The sequence below is a fragment of the Eucyclogobius newberryi genome, unplaced genomic scaffold (genome assembly GCF_026437365.1).
Source record: "Eucyclogobius newberryi isolate DKJ021-1_F unplaced genomic scaffold, fEucNew1.0.hap1 SCAF_16, whole genome shotgun sequence".
Lineage (NCBI taxonomy): Eukaryota > Metazoa > Chordata > Actinopteri > Gobiiformes > Gobiidae > Eucyclogobius > Eucyclogobius newberryi.
The window spans coordinates 31717864-31737266 of NW_027315790.1; the positions used below are offsets into that span (position 1 = coordinate 31717864).

Genomic DNA, 19403 nt, shown 5'->3' on the forward strand with positions numbered 1-19403 from the left:
GGACGTTTATATTTACTATTTACAATCAGGAAGTCAAAATAAATAGAATGACCTCATGCGTTGTAGTAGAATGAGAACTGACACTGACTTTATCCTGCATCAGATACAATTGGGACGATATAAAGTCTTTAAAATACTCAATGTAAACGAGTTTAAATCTATTTTACCAACAAACAAGCAACAATTTTAAATTTACAGAATAGAAATGTCAGTTAGTTTGCTTATCTCATTAAAACGGAACAAAAAGATATTTTTTCATGCCCCAACATTGTATTTGAGTGTTTAATTTGTGGTAAAGAGTGTAATATATCGCGAGGTAAAATGTGGGTTCAACATTTCTGTGAATATTTGTCCAGTAAAACTAAACATCTGCATTCTTCCTTCATCAATAATGTCACACGTCATCATAATCTCCTTTTAAATAAACAAATAAAGTAAAACACGTGTTTAATCCAGGCTCTGACGTCACTCATGGACAAAATCAAGTTATATTTCTAGATATTGTCAATTATGTCATTAAAAACACCTTTTGTTCCACTTTTCACCTCCTTTGAACTGTATTTGTTTCATAATGAACCATTAAAGCCTCGCGCTGCTAATTACCTGCTAAAGGGGGCGTGTCCCCGTGCGCTTTTACGCACCTGGTTCATCTGCCGCGCGCGCTCTACGCACCTGTCAACACGCGCTCCTGTCCACAACACGCGTCCCGGGACACACGGAGGACGACGGAGGACGACGGAGGAAGGAGGAAGGAGGACCAGTGCCACGCGGACACCGGGACTTGCGCACGTCTCTGAACCGCGACCATGGCAACCAAAAAGCAGCCCACCGGCAAGAAGACCTTTAAGAGTCTGTTCTCGAGAAGCGACGGGAACCTGGCGGAGTCCGGTGCGGCTCCGGTGGCTCCTGGCGCGGACAAGAAGAAGTTTAAATTTCCTTCTCTAAGGATAAAGTCCAAAAACAGCGGCGGCGGCGCGTCGGAGAAGACTGTCCCCGGGGAGAAGGCGCAGGGGCCCGGGTAAGAGCCGCACACACACCGCGGGTAAAGCTCTGGAGCTCCGGTAATGTTTGAGTGACAGATCCACACGGGGACTGTCCAATGTGTCACGAGGAGATGAAGTGATGGTCAGATGAAGTCCGGGGTCAGATGAAGTCCTGTTCCTCACTGTCGGATGGAAATACTTCACGTACCAGTGATATTTTTAGATTGTGTTGTTCTTGAAGTAGTTTTTGGACCTCCATACTTTTACTACTCGAGTCATATTTTGAAGTAGCCGTAGAGGAGCCGGGGTTAAACTAATCCACAAACTCATCCATGTGATGAATGAAAGCTTGAAATGTGTAGCAAAACTATTTTATTTCTAATTGTTAAAAGGTTTTTAAAACCTCAAAGGTGACAAATGGCCTCTTCCTGTGGCACTAAACGGCTCCTACGTCACGTCGCCCATGGCAACGGCAGACTGTGTTTTTGAAGGGTAAAACTACACGAAAGTAATGAGCGACTTCGAATTCTCCAGGATTAACGCCACAAATGAGGCCAAATGGCACAAAACGATAGAATAAAACACAATCACTACAAAAGTACAAGAAACTTGCAGTATTACTTCAGTGGGAATATACGATGTACTTTGGCTGCTAAAGAGCCGTTTGATCACTTTTGTGGCTCTTTTGTCGGGTGTTTGCTAAAATAAACCTTCAGATGGGGTCAAGGGGCCTTTATGTTTACACTCCGGCGCTTGTTTTACTCCAAAGTTCAGTGTAGGGGCCTATAGGGGCCCCTTCTCCAGACTCTCTGGACTGAGGTCTAATGTTTCTAATTCACTAATGAACACATGGTCAACCCGAGATGCAGCGGCACTTTTGACCCCCGGGCTCCGTGACCCGCCGGACTCTGTGACCCGCCGGCCCCGGGCTCCATATGACCCGCCGCTGACCCCGGGCTCCACGACCCGGGCTCCATATGACCATCACCACCGGCCCCGGGCTCTGCTCCATATGACCCACCCCCGGGCTCGGCTCCGCTTCTTCAGACGAGCGTCTCATTTTGTAGTTTTATCCTTTTTTAAAAATGTTAAAAATGTGTTCGTGCACAACTCCATCATATTACAAAGTGTACTCGTGTGCAGATTTTGTACTTGAACTTGAGCAGTTTCTCTGAGCATTACGTTGTACTTGTACTTGAGCGTAATGTTGTTTTTGAAGTAACGTTTCCTTTTTACTCGAGTACAACGTTTGGCTGGAGTGGCACCTACGCCTTTGTCAAACGTTTAACTAACGGACGTTGTGTGTTTATATAACGAGCGACCTGATCGAGAGTAATCGTCACGACATAAACCTGTGCGAGGTGCGGCCGTGGCCCTTATCATCTTTGTGCACGTGAGCGAGCGACAGCTGTGCACTGGAGCGCAAATGTAAACAGAGTCGTCTAAATTCAACACCGTCGCGCAGTTAATGTCACGTTTGAGCCCTGGACGTGAACCTTTCTAGCTTCTATTTTACGATTTTAGGGTCAGAATTAAGTCGTATATTGCAAGTTTTTAGCTGGTGCGCCAGGTTTGCCTTGAAAAACGTGAATTATCCCGACCAGAAAAGGCTTTGGTTGTGAAAAATATTGAAAATCAGATGCTAATGATGCTAAAACTGTCGAAACTAGATTTGAAGTATTAGTACTCAACAAAATGACATCAACGGTAGAACATTGTGAACAGTTTTTTAAAATCCCACTGAGCTTCATCAGAACTAGCATCAGATCACATGGAAATATTTCAAAACTACAGTTGTTTTGTCTTGAGTATCGTCTGTTGTCTCGGACTGCAACAAGTTAATCGATTCTTGGCATAATCGTCAACCAATCCAGTGTTTGAATTGTGGTTCACTGGTCAATACACGAGCCAAAACACGCCACGAGCTGAGAAAACATGTTTTGTGACTGAAATTGAGCGATAATTCCATGAAAGTCACGTCGATGAAAACACTCTTTAGTCCCCCAGGATCCTCAAAACACCTTCACTTCAGCATCATCTGGGTCAAAGTTTGCGCTCGAAAGAATAATCGAAGCTGGGGTATCGTTAATTGCGTTTGAAAATATTGCGATATCGATACTTTTGAGACGTAATGTGCAACTTTAGTTCAGTCGCAGCGAGATACAGGGCGTTAGCCGCTAACGGGGAGCGTAGCAAAAGCCTTTAAACTTTCATGAGTTTATGCTGTCTTTATACATATTTATACGTAGGAATAAATGAGAAAAATTAGAAAAAATGGTGTGTTTCCTTGAACATTTTATCGCATATTTACTGGTCGTACGTTTCGAGAATGTCAAATTGTGTGAGCGAATCCAAAAGCTGCGCAAAAAAATCATCTGTGGGATCGTAAGGTAAGAAATGAAAATTGCTGCACTTTTGATCGGTTTCGTTTTACCTACATTGCGGTAATTACTTAAAAGTCGTCTGCTAATAGCTCTTTTCCTGTGGTTGGACTAGTAGAGATGTAGAGAACTATTTTATTCAATATTAGCACCAATAAGGCCACTTCAATGTGAAGCGCTCACTTCTGAGAAAACTGTCTGCAAAACCTGTGCAAGGATTTTAAAATGTATTAAAAAATTTTTTTAAATCCGACCTACCTGGATTTTCTTTTTTCAATGTAAGGCCTTAGTTATTTTATTACTTGGTTTACGGATCCGCCGCACTTAGATGATTGATTTGATACAATATCCATCCATCCATCCATTTTCTACCGCTTGTTCCCTTTCAGGGTCGCTGGAGTACACCCTGGATAAAATAAATGTATCAATTTTTATTTTTTTTTATAAAGTACCGCCGACAAAGCAAAATAGCATTAAGTTAAATGTAAAACACGGTATTATGTCAAAAGACAAGAGCGCGTGAAGCAATTTCTTGCCAAACTCCTGCGGAAGTCTGTGACGGAGCGGGTCTGTGACGGAGCGGGTCTGTGACGGAGCGGGTCTGTGACGGAGCGGGTCTGTGACGGAGCGGGTCTGTGACGGAGCGGGTCTGTGACGGAGCGGGTCTGTCCCTGCGCGCGGCCCCGGGGAGAGCGCGTGCCCCCCCCCCGTCTGTCTGCTGCGCGCCTTTTTATATCGCAAATACACATTTCAAACCCGTTTACCACATTTTCTTCAGCGTGTTTTGCCGTGACTGGGTGGGTGGGGGAGGGTGCACACTTAAGCGTCAGTTCTGTCCCCCCCTCTCCTCCCGTGGTGCGTTTTGGGCAAACCCGGAAGAAAACATCTTTTCAAAATGAAATTATATTTATATTCCGTCCGCCTGTGCAATATATTTCATTTAAACATCCTTAAACCAAGTAATAAAATAACTGCGGCCTTACCGGAAACACTTTCTTTTTGGCCTTAATAAATGCATAAACAAATCTTCAGCTTAACTCACTCCACTTCACTGTTGTAATCTAAATAAAACGGTCGACTTCTACAAATGTTGGTCGATTTTTAAGACTCAATCGACCTGTGACTCGACTTAAACGACTTCAGGACCGCAGACCGTGACATTAAAGTTACTGTTGGGTTCGTGCTGTTGGTCCAGACGCTAAACACGAGCTTCTGGACTAGCCTTCCGTTCGATTCGAGGGGCACGGCGTCGTTCGAAAGCTAAAGAGCAGACGACGCAGCAGATTTCACGCCGTTGTCGGTCGGTTGTCGGGGTTGGTTGTCGGGGTCGGGCCGAGAGCGCAGGATTACGCTGAGCTCAGGGCGTCTCGAGGTGAAAGACAAACGCGGCGGTGACGCCAGGGCACGGTTCAAAAATATTTACACTGCTCTGGCATCTCCGGCTCGGGCGGGCGAAGCGTGCAAGGCGGAGTTCAGCGTGCCGCGGTGATGCGCTGTCACTCGCCTTCTGCGCTCGGGAGGAGACGGACGAGCGATCGGTCGAGATACAAATGCATTTCAGCGTTTTGTCTTTAACTGAGAGTGCAACGTTTATACCGCTTTACGTACGGGCAAAACGCAAACGTCCACTGCTAGCCCGAGAGCGTCCGTCCGCTTTCGTCAAGGAAAACCAAGGTCTCGATCGAGGAGTCCTTGGTTTTTTTCTCTGCGTGATCCACTCCGGAGTCTTCCACGTTTTCACAAAATTCACACCTTTTTCCATCTCGTCAATGGTTCAGGCCAACGGCGCGACCGCAAAGCGATAAAATGCCTTAGATTTTGAGGAATCGGATATCGGAGTCGCACAGTTGGTCTCGATGCCAAAAAGTCCGTTCGATCGCTAGCGGCAAAAAGTCCGCTCGATCGCCGACGCGCCAAAATGTCTGCTCGATTGCCGACGCGCCAAAAAGTCTGCTCGATCGCCAAAAAGTCCGCTCGATCGCCGACGCGCCAAAAAGTCTGCTCGATTGCCGACGCGCCAAAAAATCTGCTCGATTGCCAAAAAGTCTGCTCGATCGCAGACGCGCCAAAATGTCTGCTCGATCGCAGACGCGCCAAAATGTCTGCTCGATCGCAGACGCGCCAAAATGTCTGCTCGATCGCAGACGCGCCAAAATGTCTGCTCGATCGCAGACGCGCCAAAATGTCTGCTCGATCGCCGACGCGCCAAAATGTCTGCTCGATCGCCGACGCGCCAAAATGTCTGCTCGATCGCAGACGCGCCAAAATGTCTGCTCGATCGCAGGCGCGCCAAAATGTCTGCTCGATCGCAGGCGCGCCAAAATGTCTGCTCGATCGCAGGCGCGCCAAAATGTCTGCTCGATCGCCGACGCGCCAAAAAGTCTGCTCGATCGCCGGCCGCAGAACGTCTTCACTTTGTCCGTGTAAACGTGAAAAGACAGAGTTTTACAAAGTTTAAAGCTGTAATTTCCGCACCACTCGCACAGATTTCCTTCTCTTACACTTGTGCACTTTTACAACGCGACGCATCCGGAGAATGAAGTCGTCTTTATTGAATGTCCCCGTTCTCTTTGGTCTTTGCTTTGGTCATTGTCTTTCACAGAATCTTCATGAACACAAAGACGAGCCGGTCAGTTTTTGAAGCTGTTCAATAGAAAACGCACCAAAAGTGAATTCACCAGCGCCACAGGGAATATCGTTGGTCTTAGGAAATACAGGAAATACTCTTTCAACTGCACGAAAACGGCTGAAAACATTCTCAAACTTGCCTCTGTCAGTGGAGGAATGTAACCAAGTACAAAAGTAAAAGTACTGCATTTGGGTGTGTGTACTTGAGTCAATGTTACATGGGATGAAAAGGTCACATCTGGCCCCAAAGATTTTGCGTTAAAGACATAAAAATACAATAATGGAATAAGTGAAATGATTTTGTTGTACTTTTTAAGGTGAATCCTACTCTTAACTCCGGCCTTGTGCTTGAACCTAAACAAGGACATTTACAGACTCGTCTCAGCATTTCCGATTTCCATGATACCGTCTGTACATTGACATTGCATTTGAGATAATGGAGCTACAGCCGGACATGGTTTAGGGGAACACACAGACACACAGACACACAGAGACACACACAGAGACACACACACAGAGACAGACACACAGACACACAGAGACACACACAGAGACACACACACAGAGACAGACACACAGACACACAGACAGACACACAGACACACACACAGACAGACACACAGACACACAGACACACAGACAGACACACAGAGACACACACAGAGACACACACACAGAGACACACACACACACACAGAGACAGACAGACAGACAGACAGACAGACAGACACACAGACAGACAGACAGACAGACAGACAGACAGACAGACAGACAGACAGACACACAGACACACAGACACACAGACACACAGACACAGACAGACAGACAGACAGAGACACACACAGAGACACACACACAGAGACACAGACACACACAGAGACACACACAGAGACAGACACACAGAGACAGACACACAGACACACAGACAGACACACAGACACACACACAGACACACACACAGACACACAGACACACACACAGACAGACACACAGACACACAGACACACAGACACACAGACAGACACACAGAGACACACACACAGAGACAGACACACAGAGACAGACACACACACAGACACACAGACACACAGACACACAGACACACAGACACACAGACACACAGACACACAGACACACAGACACACAGACACACAGACACACAGACAGACAGACAGACAGACAGACAGACAGACACACACAGACACACACACACAGACACACACAGACACACACACACACACACACACACAGACACACACAGACACACACACACACACACAGACACAGACAGACACACAGACACAGACACACAGACACACAGACAGACACACACAGACACACACAGACAGACACACACAGACAGACAGACAGACACACACAGACACACACAGACAGGAACTCCGTGCAGTAACATGTGAAACTGGCCCAGGGCTGCTGCATTCGCTCAACCCAAAAATCACCTGGAATTTGCTTTTAAAAAAGACATTCTGTGATTCAGGTTCGTACGTTCCACAGGATTCAGGCTCGTTCGTACGTTCCACAGACGCGCTCCGTAACATCCTCCTCAACCGTTACTTTTACACAATCTAATGAACGTTCGACAGGAAAACTGCGGTTAACGTGAGACTTCGGGGCAAACGTGGTGGTCCTCTATTCAAACCTGCTTGTTTACTGGTACATCTGAGCTCAGACTGCCCTCTCCCCAGACACTTCCCTCAGCGACACCTGACAAGAGACTTCAGTCCGTCCCGTCTTTCTTTTATTTTGGATTCTTCGCGGTCTTAATGCAGCTGAACCGTGTCTTGTTGATACTCGACACTTGTTTTTCAGACTTCCTATAAGTGATCTGTTCTTCTGTATCTACCTCTGTATCTACCTGCGTTGCACCAATGAAATTTCCCCATGTGGGACAATAAAGGAATATCTTATCTTATCTTATTGTTTTAATCTGTTTTCACAATCTGGAGCTTTTATTCGTCCGTCGTTGTGTCGGGTTCGACTCGACGTGTGTTTTGTACAAATGCAGTTAGAGCTTGTTATTTTAACTCTGTATAAACCAGCATGTACTGGCCCTTTAACATTGCACTGTGTAACTTTTCCAGTGGATTATAGTGGAAGTTTTTTGGATTCAGGCTTTTCTTTAAAAAACAAAGTAACATTTGCCTTCTGTACTGATTTCATGAACATAAACCATAGACTTTTAATAATGTAGCACAAAAAATAGACATTTCTTCTTCCCTAAAGTCAGGATGGACTGTAGACCTTTGGATTAAAAAACCCTGAGCTCATCATTGACTGCAAAATGTAAATAAATCTTCGTTATAGTGTTTAATCACTGTCTTACGCGCACGGCTTTAGAACGCTGTTTTCCGAAGCTTTTATGTCACTCTCCGTGGGTTTATTTCATGTAAAACCATCATCTTCACTAGTTTTAGTTGGTTTATTTCATGTAAAACCATCATCTTCACTAGTTTTAGTTGGTTTATTTCATGTAAAACTATCACCTTCACTAGTTTTAGTTGGTTTATTTCATGTAAAACTCATCTTCACTAGTTTTAGTTGGTTTATTTCATGTAAAACTCACGTTCACTAGTTTTAGTTGGTTTATTTCATGTAAAACCATCACCTTCACTAGTTTTAGTTGGTTTATTTCATGTAAAACTCACGTTCACTAGTTTTAGTTGGTTTATTTCATGTAAAACCATCATCTTCACTAGTTTTAGTTGGTTTATTTCATGTAAAACTCACGTTCACTAGTTTTAGTTGGTTTATTTCATGTAAAACCATCATCTTCACTAGTTTTAGTTGGTTTATTTCATGTAAAACTATCATCTTCACTAGTTTTAGTTAGTTTATTTCATGTAAAACTATCATCTTCACTAGTTTTAGTTGGTTTATTTCATGTAAAACCATCATCTTCACTAGTTTTAGTTGGTTTATTTCATGTAAAACTCACGTTCACTAGTTTTAGTTGGTTTATTTCATGTAAAACCATCATCTTCACTAGTTTTAGTTGGTTTATTTCATGTAAAACTCACGTTCACTAGTTTTAGTTGGTTTATTTCATGTAAAACCATCATCTTCACTAGTTTTAGTTGGTTTCTTCTTAGAGCTCAGAGTTGTTACAAAGCCAAATCACACCTTTTTGTTGACATCCTGTTTGCATCTCAAGCAACTGTTTCAACATTGACTCTGGCCACGCCCTTTTCCTTCAAACAGCTGAAGCCCTGCTGGCTGATTATAAATAGGCTTATAAACTGGACCGTCGGCATATTTTCCGCCCATTGTTTTCCGGGACTATAAACCCTCCCGACGAGAAAGGATACACGTTTGACACAGTGAAAAGATGATGTTCCTGTGAGTCAGGAACACGTCTGCTTTGTCCCCGCGAGGTGTCGGCTTACGTAAACTGCGACAATGCCACAGTCACTTGAGCGTCGGGCCGTCTTTGATTGGAGGTCGATCGCAAGGACGCGTTCGGCGATTTGGGTCGTGACGCGATCGATCCGATTAGCGCCGAGATGACTGCCCATGAAGAAAATAGTCCGCAAACTTTTATTCGTTACTGCGATCGTTGGCCGTTTGCTTTCGCAGATGATAATGTTACACTTTTTTTTATTGCGGAGAAGGTATGCGTGCGATGCCAATGACTAATCGCCGGCGTTGACGACGTGCCAACGAGTTCGTATGGCGGATTTTTAGAGCAGTAAAGCACAGATTATGGCGGCGTAGCAACAGAATGGCAGAGATCCGATCTGATGAAGATAGTTTTACATGAAATAAACCAACTAAACCAATGAAGATGATAGTTTTACATGAAATAAACCAACTAAAACCAATGAAGATGATAGTTTTACATGAAATAAACCAACTAAAACCAATGAAGATGATAGTTTTACATGAAATAAACCAACTAAAACTAGTTAAGATGATGGTTTTTCATGAAATAAACCAACTAAAACTAGTGAAGATGAGTTTTACATGAAATAAACCAACTAAACCAATGAAGATGATAGTTTTACATAATATAAACCAACTAAAACTAGTGAAGATGATGGTTTTTCATGAAATAAACCAACTAAAACTAGTGAAGATGAGTTTTACATGAAATAAACCAACTAAAACTAGTGAAGATGAGTTTTACATGAAATAAACCAACTAAAACTAGTGAAGATGATGGTTTTACATGAAATAAACCAACTAAAACTAGTGAAGATGAGTTTTACATGAAATAAACCAACTAAAACTAGTGAAGATGATGGTTTTACATGAAATAAACCAACTAAAACTAGTGAAGATAGTTTTTCATGAAATAAACCAACTAAAACTAGTGAAGATGATGGTTTTTCATGAAATAAACCAACTAAAACTAGTGAAGATGATGGTTTTTCATGAAATAAACCAACTAAAACTAGTGAAGATGAGTTTTACATGAAATAAACCAACTAAAACCAATAGAGATGATAGTTTTACATGAAATAAACCAACTAATTTGTATGGTGTTTGTTTTTTGTGTAAAATCAAGCGCATGCAGAAAAACAATTTAAATTTGATATAGGATAAAAAGAATTTAGTTAAATTTATTTTATTTTTATTTTTTTTCAGTTTTCAACCAAATAAAGACTGCTTCTAGACACTTATTTTTAAAGCACATTTAAAACCGGCCGGTGGCCAAAGCGGTGCACAGGCGGTGTAGGAAACCTTTCAAAATACAGGTTTAATGAGATAAAAGACGCAAAGATAAAAGACAAGACGATCTGGTTTATGTTGAATTTAAGGTCAAAGTAAAACAAGTTTAGAGTAAAGTGTTTTATCTTTGTTATAAAAAGGTCTTGTTTGTGTTCTAGAGCAGTGATTCTCTAATGTTTTACTCAAAAGTACCACCAGATGTAGGCCGGCTCGAGAACCTTTTCTTCTATTTCAGGTGTAAATTGGGGCTAAACCATATTTGATCAGAACACAGAATTGCCACAGTTTGTTTTTCACTAAGAATAAATATATTGATGTGCAATAGAAATGATTGCCTCAGCCACTGTTGAAATAATCGTTAGTTGCGGCTCAAATGTCGCGTGTTAATTGACAATTCTTAACACGTCTTTATGTTCAGGAAATTCATTTTGAAAGCAATTTTGTTTAAGGAGACAAAATTAAATAGTGATAATTTTACCGTATTTTCTGGACTATAAGTTGCACCCTTTTTTTTTTTTTTTTTTTTTAAATAGTTTTGGCCGGGGTGCAACTCACACTTATATCTATACTTATATAGTTATACTCCGGAGCGACTAATTTTCACACTTGCCTCTGCATTTCATACTCCAGTGCTTCTCTATTATGCATTTTTTGGCTGGTGTGACTTATGATCCGGAAAATACGGTACTTATTGTCACATAGTCACAAATAACGACTCAAATGGATAATATCACAGTTGTAGCAAAATTAGAATATCGAGTGTGTCGTCTGTAATTTAAAACTGTTGACCTCAAAAAAAGACAAACGTCCCGTGTAAAGTGATATTTCTGCACTTTTCCGGTTCGTTTTACGCTTTGAGGCTCGACAGAGACTTTTACACACATTTTAGAACATTTCTAATGCTTGAATAAAATATTACAGTCAGAAGGAATGATTTGAAATATGACTTCAACTCGAAATATGTCGTATAACTAAACAAATGTCCTTGTAAATGTAATTCATGTGCGTCATTACAAAGACTCTGCGTGTTCCTGTTTGACTGTAATTTAAAGGTAATGATCTTTAAGCCGAGTTCAGAAAAGGAAAGTGTCACGTCGGCTTCTGTCGCTGTGTAAACTTGTCACAGACGATTCTTGTTTTTGGGAAGATGTTTCTGATAACGCCGTGTACAAAATACAACCTGGAGGTCAAACCATCAGGACGTGTTATTTAAGCCAACGTACAGCGACACGTTCACATCGTTCAACACAAGTTTGGGAGAACTAGAACTACCATATTTTCCAGACGATAAGTTGCACCTTTTTTCATAGTTTTGGCCGGGGTGCGACTTATATTTATACTTGTATACTTATACTCCGGAGCGACTTATATGTGATATTATTTGTTATTTTCACACTTGCAACTGCATTTCATACTCAAGTGCAACTTAAATATGTTTTTTTTCTTCTCTATTATGCATTTTTTGGCTGGTGTGACTTATAGTCCAGTGCGACTTATACTCCGAAAAATACGGTAGTCCAAGCTTTGAGCAAACTAACACAAACAAGAAAAAGGAAAATTGCTCCTGATTTGACGTTTTAATCCTTCTCTCATCCGTGTAAAGTACTTTTATTATTTACATTTTTACAGTTGTACGTAAATACTTTTAAGTAGATTTTTTAAATAACGTGCTACACTTTTGTACAGTTTTTCTCTGGTATCTGCAGTTTTTACTTCTGCCGGTGCGTTGTTTAGAGCTTTACAAGTGGACAGACCTTTAAAGACCTGCAAACCTGAGTCCTGACTAGGAAAAACACATCCTTACAAATTATAAACTATAAATCTGTTCAAACTATGTCTGAATATTGGACTAGATTAACAAAGCACTCCGGATTCAGAACTGTGGTGATGGGCCTCTAAACTCCTGCCGTGGACACAGTAAATGGATACTTTCAGAGCACACTTGAGTCTGCAGAACAAGGAAAATAACAGACTGGACTGACCGTGATGGACATTAGAACAATTAGAAAAATAAATAAATCAAATGTTTGGATTTGGGCCTCTCATCCTGCCGTGGACACAGTAAATGGATACCTGTTTGGAGCTTACAGACTATGACACAGACTAGACCGTGATGGACATTAGAAAAATGAAAAAAGAAAATAATCCATGTTTGTTCTCAACTTTGGACTGAGTGGGACGTTTGGATAAGATAAAGGAAAGTCCTCACGTGGGAGCGGTTTGTCCCGGGACATGACGAGCTTTAGCAAACGTGAATACATTAAAGCGACGTCACCGTTTAACGCAAATAATTAGCCAATCACAGGCTGCAGTTGTTCCATTCACACCTCTTATAATATACATATGAAATGTATTTCTAGCGTCTGTGTAAAATGTTTTGGCTAATTCTGGAATATTTACAGAAGTGATTATTAATATGCACTGACCCTGGAAAAATGAATCAAATGAATCAGTAAAACATTTAAATTGATGCATACAAATAAAATTAATGCATAAAAAATGAATAAATACATAAAAATTCAAATAAATAAAAACAATTAAGGAAATACTAATAATATAAAATAAAAACATAAACATGATTTAAATAATTAATAATAAAAAATAATAAAAATAGATGAAAATAGATATAAAAATAAATAAATACTTGAATGACTGCATGTTGTTGTAGTTGATACTCTTGGACATGTGAAGTGACTCAGATTTAGTTTTGTGGTGTTTAAAGCTGCACTGTGTAACTTTTCTGGCAGGATGTGGCTCGTCTCCGTCATGTTGTTGCTTTACTCTGCTCGGGCCTCAGAACGGTGTGAAACGTGCTTTATGAACTCGTCACGGTGAATAATGACGATGCGTTGAACGTGTGAGGACTTTTCCTTTAGCGGCGCGTGTCCAATGTGACCGTGTTTACCTGAGCAGGTGAAGGCCTCTGGGACGTCCCGGTGAGCCGTGTTTACCTGAGCAGGTGAAGGCCTCTGGGACGTCCCGGTGAGCCGTGTTTACCTGAGCAGGTGAAGGCCTCTGGGACGTCCCGGTGAGCCGTGTTTACCTGAGCAGGTGAAGGCCTCTGGGACGTCCCGGTGAGCCGTGTTTACCTGAGCAGGTGAAGGCCTCTGGGACGTCCCGGTGAGCCGTGTTTACCTGAGCAGGTGAAGGCCTCTGGGACGTCCCGGTGAGCCGTGTTTACCTGAGCAGGTGAAGGCCTCTGTCCTGGCTCCGCCCCTTCCTCTGTAGTCAAACACCGTGACAAAAGCTTCTTTGTGCTGCGTTATTTACAAGCTCTGACAGACATAATTACATGTGTCGCTCTGTGTTTACATGACTCTGAGCAGGGACAAAATGACAATTCTCTTGATATATTGATAGAAATATAGATAAAGATATAAGGAAAGTCAATTGTTGTGCAAAAAGAAGTGTGCAAAGTGTTTCTGGATGTGTCAAGAGCTCAGTTTTGTCTGATTTAGAGGCTGTAAATTGTCACTTTTCACATTTGAAAAGTTTAAGGTTTGATATTTCATTGAATGTTTTTAAAAGATAAAACTTGTGCAATTGTATGTGCATTTTAGTCATTAGGTGGAAGCTTTTATACGGACACGGTGGCACAGTGGTTAGTGCCCCTGCCTCACAGCGAGAAGGTCCTGGTTTATCTCGCTCTTATGACGGAAAAATTACTTTAAACTTTAACGGTAAATAAACGATTAATACAGTTTTGTACAGATTATACTTTATTTTGACTGTGACAAACCCCTAAAACCAACTGAACGTGCGTCATCTGCAAACAAACACACAAACACACAAACAAACACTCAAAAACACACTCATAAACACGCGCACAAACACGCGCACAAACACGCGCACAAACACGCGCACAAACACGCGCACAAACACGCGCACAAACACACGCACAAACACCAACCAACCAAACACTTTTAACTGACCTCCCAAATAATACAAACGCTGAACCTCAAACTGGAGCGGGGCGAAAACGCACTGAAGCCCCGCCCCACGTACGCCCCTTTGCATTGTGGGATCGCAGGTAAGTGTATGAACGTGCGACGATGAGTAAAGGTCAAAACGTGATGTTCAATGTTCATTTAATTCATATTTTGAAGCCATTTTTATGCAGGAAAAAGTTAAATAAAATTGGAAAATCATGAAGAATACATTTAATCTAGTTTCCGCCCTAATGGAGCACTTTTATTTATTTTTGCCTGTCAGTTTGCTGTACTTTTGTCTAGTTTTTGGTAGCATTTTTGTGTCAGCAGTAGAACTTTTAACGTTTCTGGTACGTGTGTGTGTTGTGAATGTCCAGAACTTTATCGATCATCAGGTACAGCACAAGATTGACCCGTTGTACGTGTCCTTCTCTCTCTGGTGATGAATCTGGATTTGTTTGACTGTTTTAAACCCTCCCGTCGTCTTAAGTCTCTGCCGAGCCGGTTCTGTCCCATTCACAAACTCTGATTCACCGACTTGACTGAGCTGTGCGGGATTATGTAAGAGAGCGACCTCGGAAACCACGGCGACGGGCGAGTCGGCGACGTTCGGCCGCCGCGAGACTGTGACGCGGTTTATTCAGAAGCATCTCTCTCGTTACATGCTTAACGGCAATAAAAGTTATGAAATGTACTTTTTTTTAGTAACTAACAATGTTTTAAATGCGTTTCAGTCTGCGACATTGACAAAAATGAATATATATTTATTTTATTTGAGTGTTCTGATCACGATAGTCTGTGGATATCTTGTGAATCCATCAGAATTGTGTTAAAACGTGTCTTTAAATGAGTCGTGGGATAATCGTGATTATTCAGGTCACAATATGATCGAGCCAACTAAAAATGATAATTGTGACTATTTTAGAAGCAAAAATGTATCATTTCAGTTCAAAACATATAATATGTATTAAACTGAAATATATATTATATTATACATTAAGTCTGTATGTAAACAAAACACTTGTATCTGTTCGTTTGTTGCACTTGCACAATTAACTGCATCAACAACTCACTGATTTACTTTTTTCTTTACATCTTTCTGAACAATGGAAGAATAAGACGTTGAATTAAACTTCATTTTACTGTTTGGTGTCCACGGTCCATGTTTGTTTGTCATAATTCTGTTAAATATAGATATTGTGACGTTTCTGATCGTCTGATCGTCCGTGACAAAAGTGCAAAAACTTCGTCCTGATTTGTGTTTTTAATCTGCTTTTTGTGGTATTTGAAGTTCATTTGTGCAAAAACTGCCATTTAAAAAAAATTCAAGTTTCAAAATGTAAATCCACAACATAATTTATGAAAACTCCATTAGAAATAAAGACGTGTTTAGAATATATTTTTCAGATGGTAAAATTATATTAATAAGAACCAAATCTTCACTTTCTGATGCAAAATTTTAATTCATTTTTTCTTTGCTCAATTTATTCAGAAAACTGATAAAAATATAAAGCGCTTTTTAATCTGTCCGGCTTTGTCAGGTTCACGTCTCAAACGTGACGTTTTGGACAACGGGAATGAAATAAAATGTGCGATTTGAACAGTTCGATCACAGACTCGATGGTGATTAATTGTGAAATGGTTAAACGTTTTCTCACAATCGTTTGAACGCTAAACTTTGATATTGTCACTGCGTTTGCTTCTCACGGATCGAGGGACGTCTTGTGTTCATTGGCGACGCGTTCAGACTTTAACAGGAAGTTCACAGAAGAGATGAAGTACATTTGAAGTACTTGCAAATACATTTCTGGAGTGGATATTTGCTCATTTGAATGGAATCCGCGACACTCCCAGTTCCACGTCGCTCATTGTCGTTTATCGTCCTCAGACGTTTCAACTATGTGGTGCTGAAACGCTTCATTTAAATAAGTGGGCGTGTTCAGGACAATCGAGACGAGCAGTGATCGACCAGTAACATCTAAAATTTGTATAATTATCCTATTATATCCAAATTGTTCTAAAATGTATCCAAAAAAGCAGTTTTCCCGTCACTTCTGCTGCTGGAGTCTTTTAGTGCCCTCTACAGGCCGCTGAGCAGGACTGCAGGAAGCTCTGTTCTTCTGCAGCTGCTCAGTCTGTGGGCGTGTTCAGAGGCCCGCTCATGATCCGCCCTCTAACATGAGCTCTAACTGAGCATGTGCAGAGAAGTGAAGCCCTAACTGAGCATGTGCAGAGAAGTGAAGCTCTAACTGAGCATGTGCAGAGAAGTGAAGCTCTAACTGAGCATGTGCAGAGAAGTGAAGCTCTAACTGAGCATGTGCAGAGAAGTGAAGCTCTAACTGAGCATGTGCAGAGAAGTGAAGCTCTAACTGAGCATGTGCAGAGAAGTGAAGCTCTAACTGAGCATGTGCAGAGAAGTGAAGCTCTAACTGAGCATGTGCAGAGACGTGAAGCTCTAACTGAGCATGTGCAGAGACGTGAAGCTCTAACTGAGCATGTGCAGAGACGTGAAGCTCTAACTGAGCATGTGCAGAGACGTGAAGCTCTAACTGAGCATGTGCAGAGACGTGAAGCTCTAACTGAGCATGTGCAGAGACGTGAAGCTCTAACTGAGCATGTGCAGAGAAGTGAAGCTCTAACTGAGCATGTGCAGAGACGTGAAGCTCTAAACTTTGATGTTGTGACGCTTTTGCTGATTAGATAACTTGTGTTTTGTGTTGTCGCTTTGAGCAGAAAATGGTGTTTGGTTTGTAGAAGATCTGAGCTCAACTCTCGAGTTCAATAGTTCAATAGTTCATAAGTTCATAAGTTCATAAGTTCCCGCTGTGGCTCCGCCCTCGACTCGTGTGTGTTGTAACACTCGTGTTCTTCTCTCATGAAGAACACAGACCTGAGCAGGTTTTATAGGTTTAATTCAGACTTTGTCAAAAAGAGCTGGAGATGTTTCAAACGTTGTTTTTGGAGAAATGCAAAATGAGAATATCAAGGGCAATTATCATAAAATATGAAAAATGTCTGGAGGCCGGACCCTTGGGCTCGTTTACAAAATGAGATGGTTTATTTTCGTATAAATTTTAGATTTTTTTTGTTTAGACACATTTCAATTCTATTCAAATCTATTCTTCCTTTTTTGTAACAGTTTTCCAATTGTAGATGCACGAGGAACGTTCTAATGTGTTGCACAATACAATAATGCACGAGTCCTGCGCGGAGTTTAATCTAAACATTACTGTTGGAATGAGTCGACAGTTTAGTTTTTCTCATTGTGTTTTAAAGACAAATTTAAGATCTTAATTATTTAATCTAATTTCACTAAATAAGTTTCTATAAATTGCAGGACTTTGAAGTTCGGCTTCAATTCTTGTTTTATTTTAGTTTTTTCTCTGAGTCTCAGTTTGTGACAGTGCCACATTTGGCAGAAAAATAAAACACATTTAAAGTGATATTTTAACTTTGTTCCGTTCATGTTTTTTTGTCTTGAACTTTCAGAGACGTTTCACACTTTGCGCTGTTTCAAACTCACTTCCTGTTTCTCCTCAGACTTGAAAAACCCGGAGGAGCCGGCGGCGGCGACTCTTCGGCCGATAACGTCTCCACGGATACGGAGCGGTCCTCGCTGTACGCCACGGCCCCGAGGTCAAAGGTCAGCCCCGCCCCTTCACGACACGTTTACACAACGTTTAGTTCAGTGTTCACTGCCGTTTCTGTTTCATGTCAAATAATGCAAAATTTTTCCAGTAAAAACACGACTTGACGCGTGAATTACAACGTTTTTTAAAAGAGAAGCTGCTCAAAGTCATAAAAGTGAACGTTCTCTTTGCACTTGCCCTCCACATTTGCCTTATTCCTGTTGTTTTGGATCCACCTGACGACCGTAACCACGAGAGTTATTTTAGGACGGACCGAGGCCTCCAAAGAATCTGTAAAAATGACAATAAAATACAACGTTTTTCAGACTCTTTTGGAGCTTTTTTAACCGTCAGACGTTTTAGAGGCAAAAATAAACCTTTTGAATTCCACTTATACTGAAAAAAACATAAAACTGCACCTTTTTAAAGCTTCACTGAGTAACATTCGATAATAACGGCTCTAAACGTTATTTTGTTGTTTAATTGACATTGTTTGTCTTAAAGCGACAGAGCATTGTTCAGATCCATCCATTTTCTACCGCTTGTTCCCTTAAACGGTTTTAATGCACTTATAATGTGCAGCAAATGTAAACTAATGTCTAGTCACATTTTAAGTGTAATATTTCATTTCAATTATATTTATTTTTGCAGCGTCCAAACTCACAACAGTAGTATTCATATTTAAAGGAGACGTATCGTGCCAAATCAACTTTTATCAACTTGTTTTCCATCATTTACTTGGTTGTATTTTTATTTCCTGCAGGTTTGAATAACTCGGTCCTGCTCAGAGAATCCCCCCTACCCCCTATCCCCGCCCACATTCTTGTATTTAATTATAAAAGCCTTCGAGTCACAAGGGGTTAAAAAATGTCACAAAACAGACATAATCTACACTCATGATTTAAATCTTCATCTTTTTTAATTAATCTCAACTTAAAACTTGGTTCTGACTGAACAAACTGACATTTTAATCATATTTGTAATGACTTTAATGCCATAATGAGGCGTATTTACTGTTTAATCATGGCTCTTTCAATAACGAAGGACGATAATGGCTTAATCCTCTTTCTATGACTATAATTATGTCTAATGAGTATTTTGATAATAACTGACGGCTTTAGTTATACCGTAGTTACCGTATTATCCGGAGTATAAGTCGCACCA

General features: G+C 41.1%; 1 protein-coding gene across 1 annotated transcript in view; it reads left to right on the forward strand.

The window, feature by feature from the left end:
- The first annotated feature begins 806 nt into the window (after positions 1 to 806).
- Positions 807 to 19403, forward strand: part of crybg2 (crystallin beta-gamma domain containing 2) — a 69200-nt gene continuing 50603 nt past the window's right edge. The window contains exons 1-2 of the mRNA XM_072447248.1: positions 807 to 1018; positions 18151 to 18253. Coding sequence (XP_072303349.1) covers positions 807 to 1018; positions 18151 to 18253 — 315 coding nt within the window. The remainder of the gene's footprint in view (positions 1019 to 18150; positions 18254 to 19403) is intronic.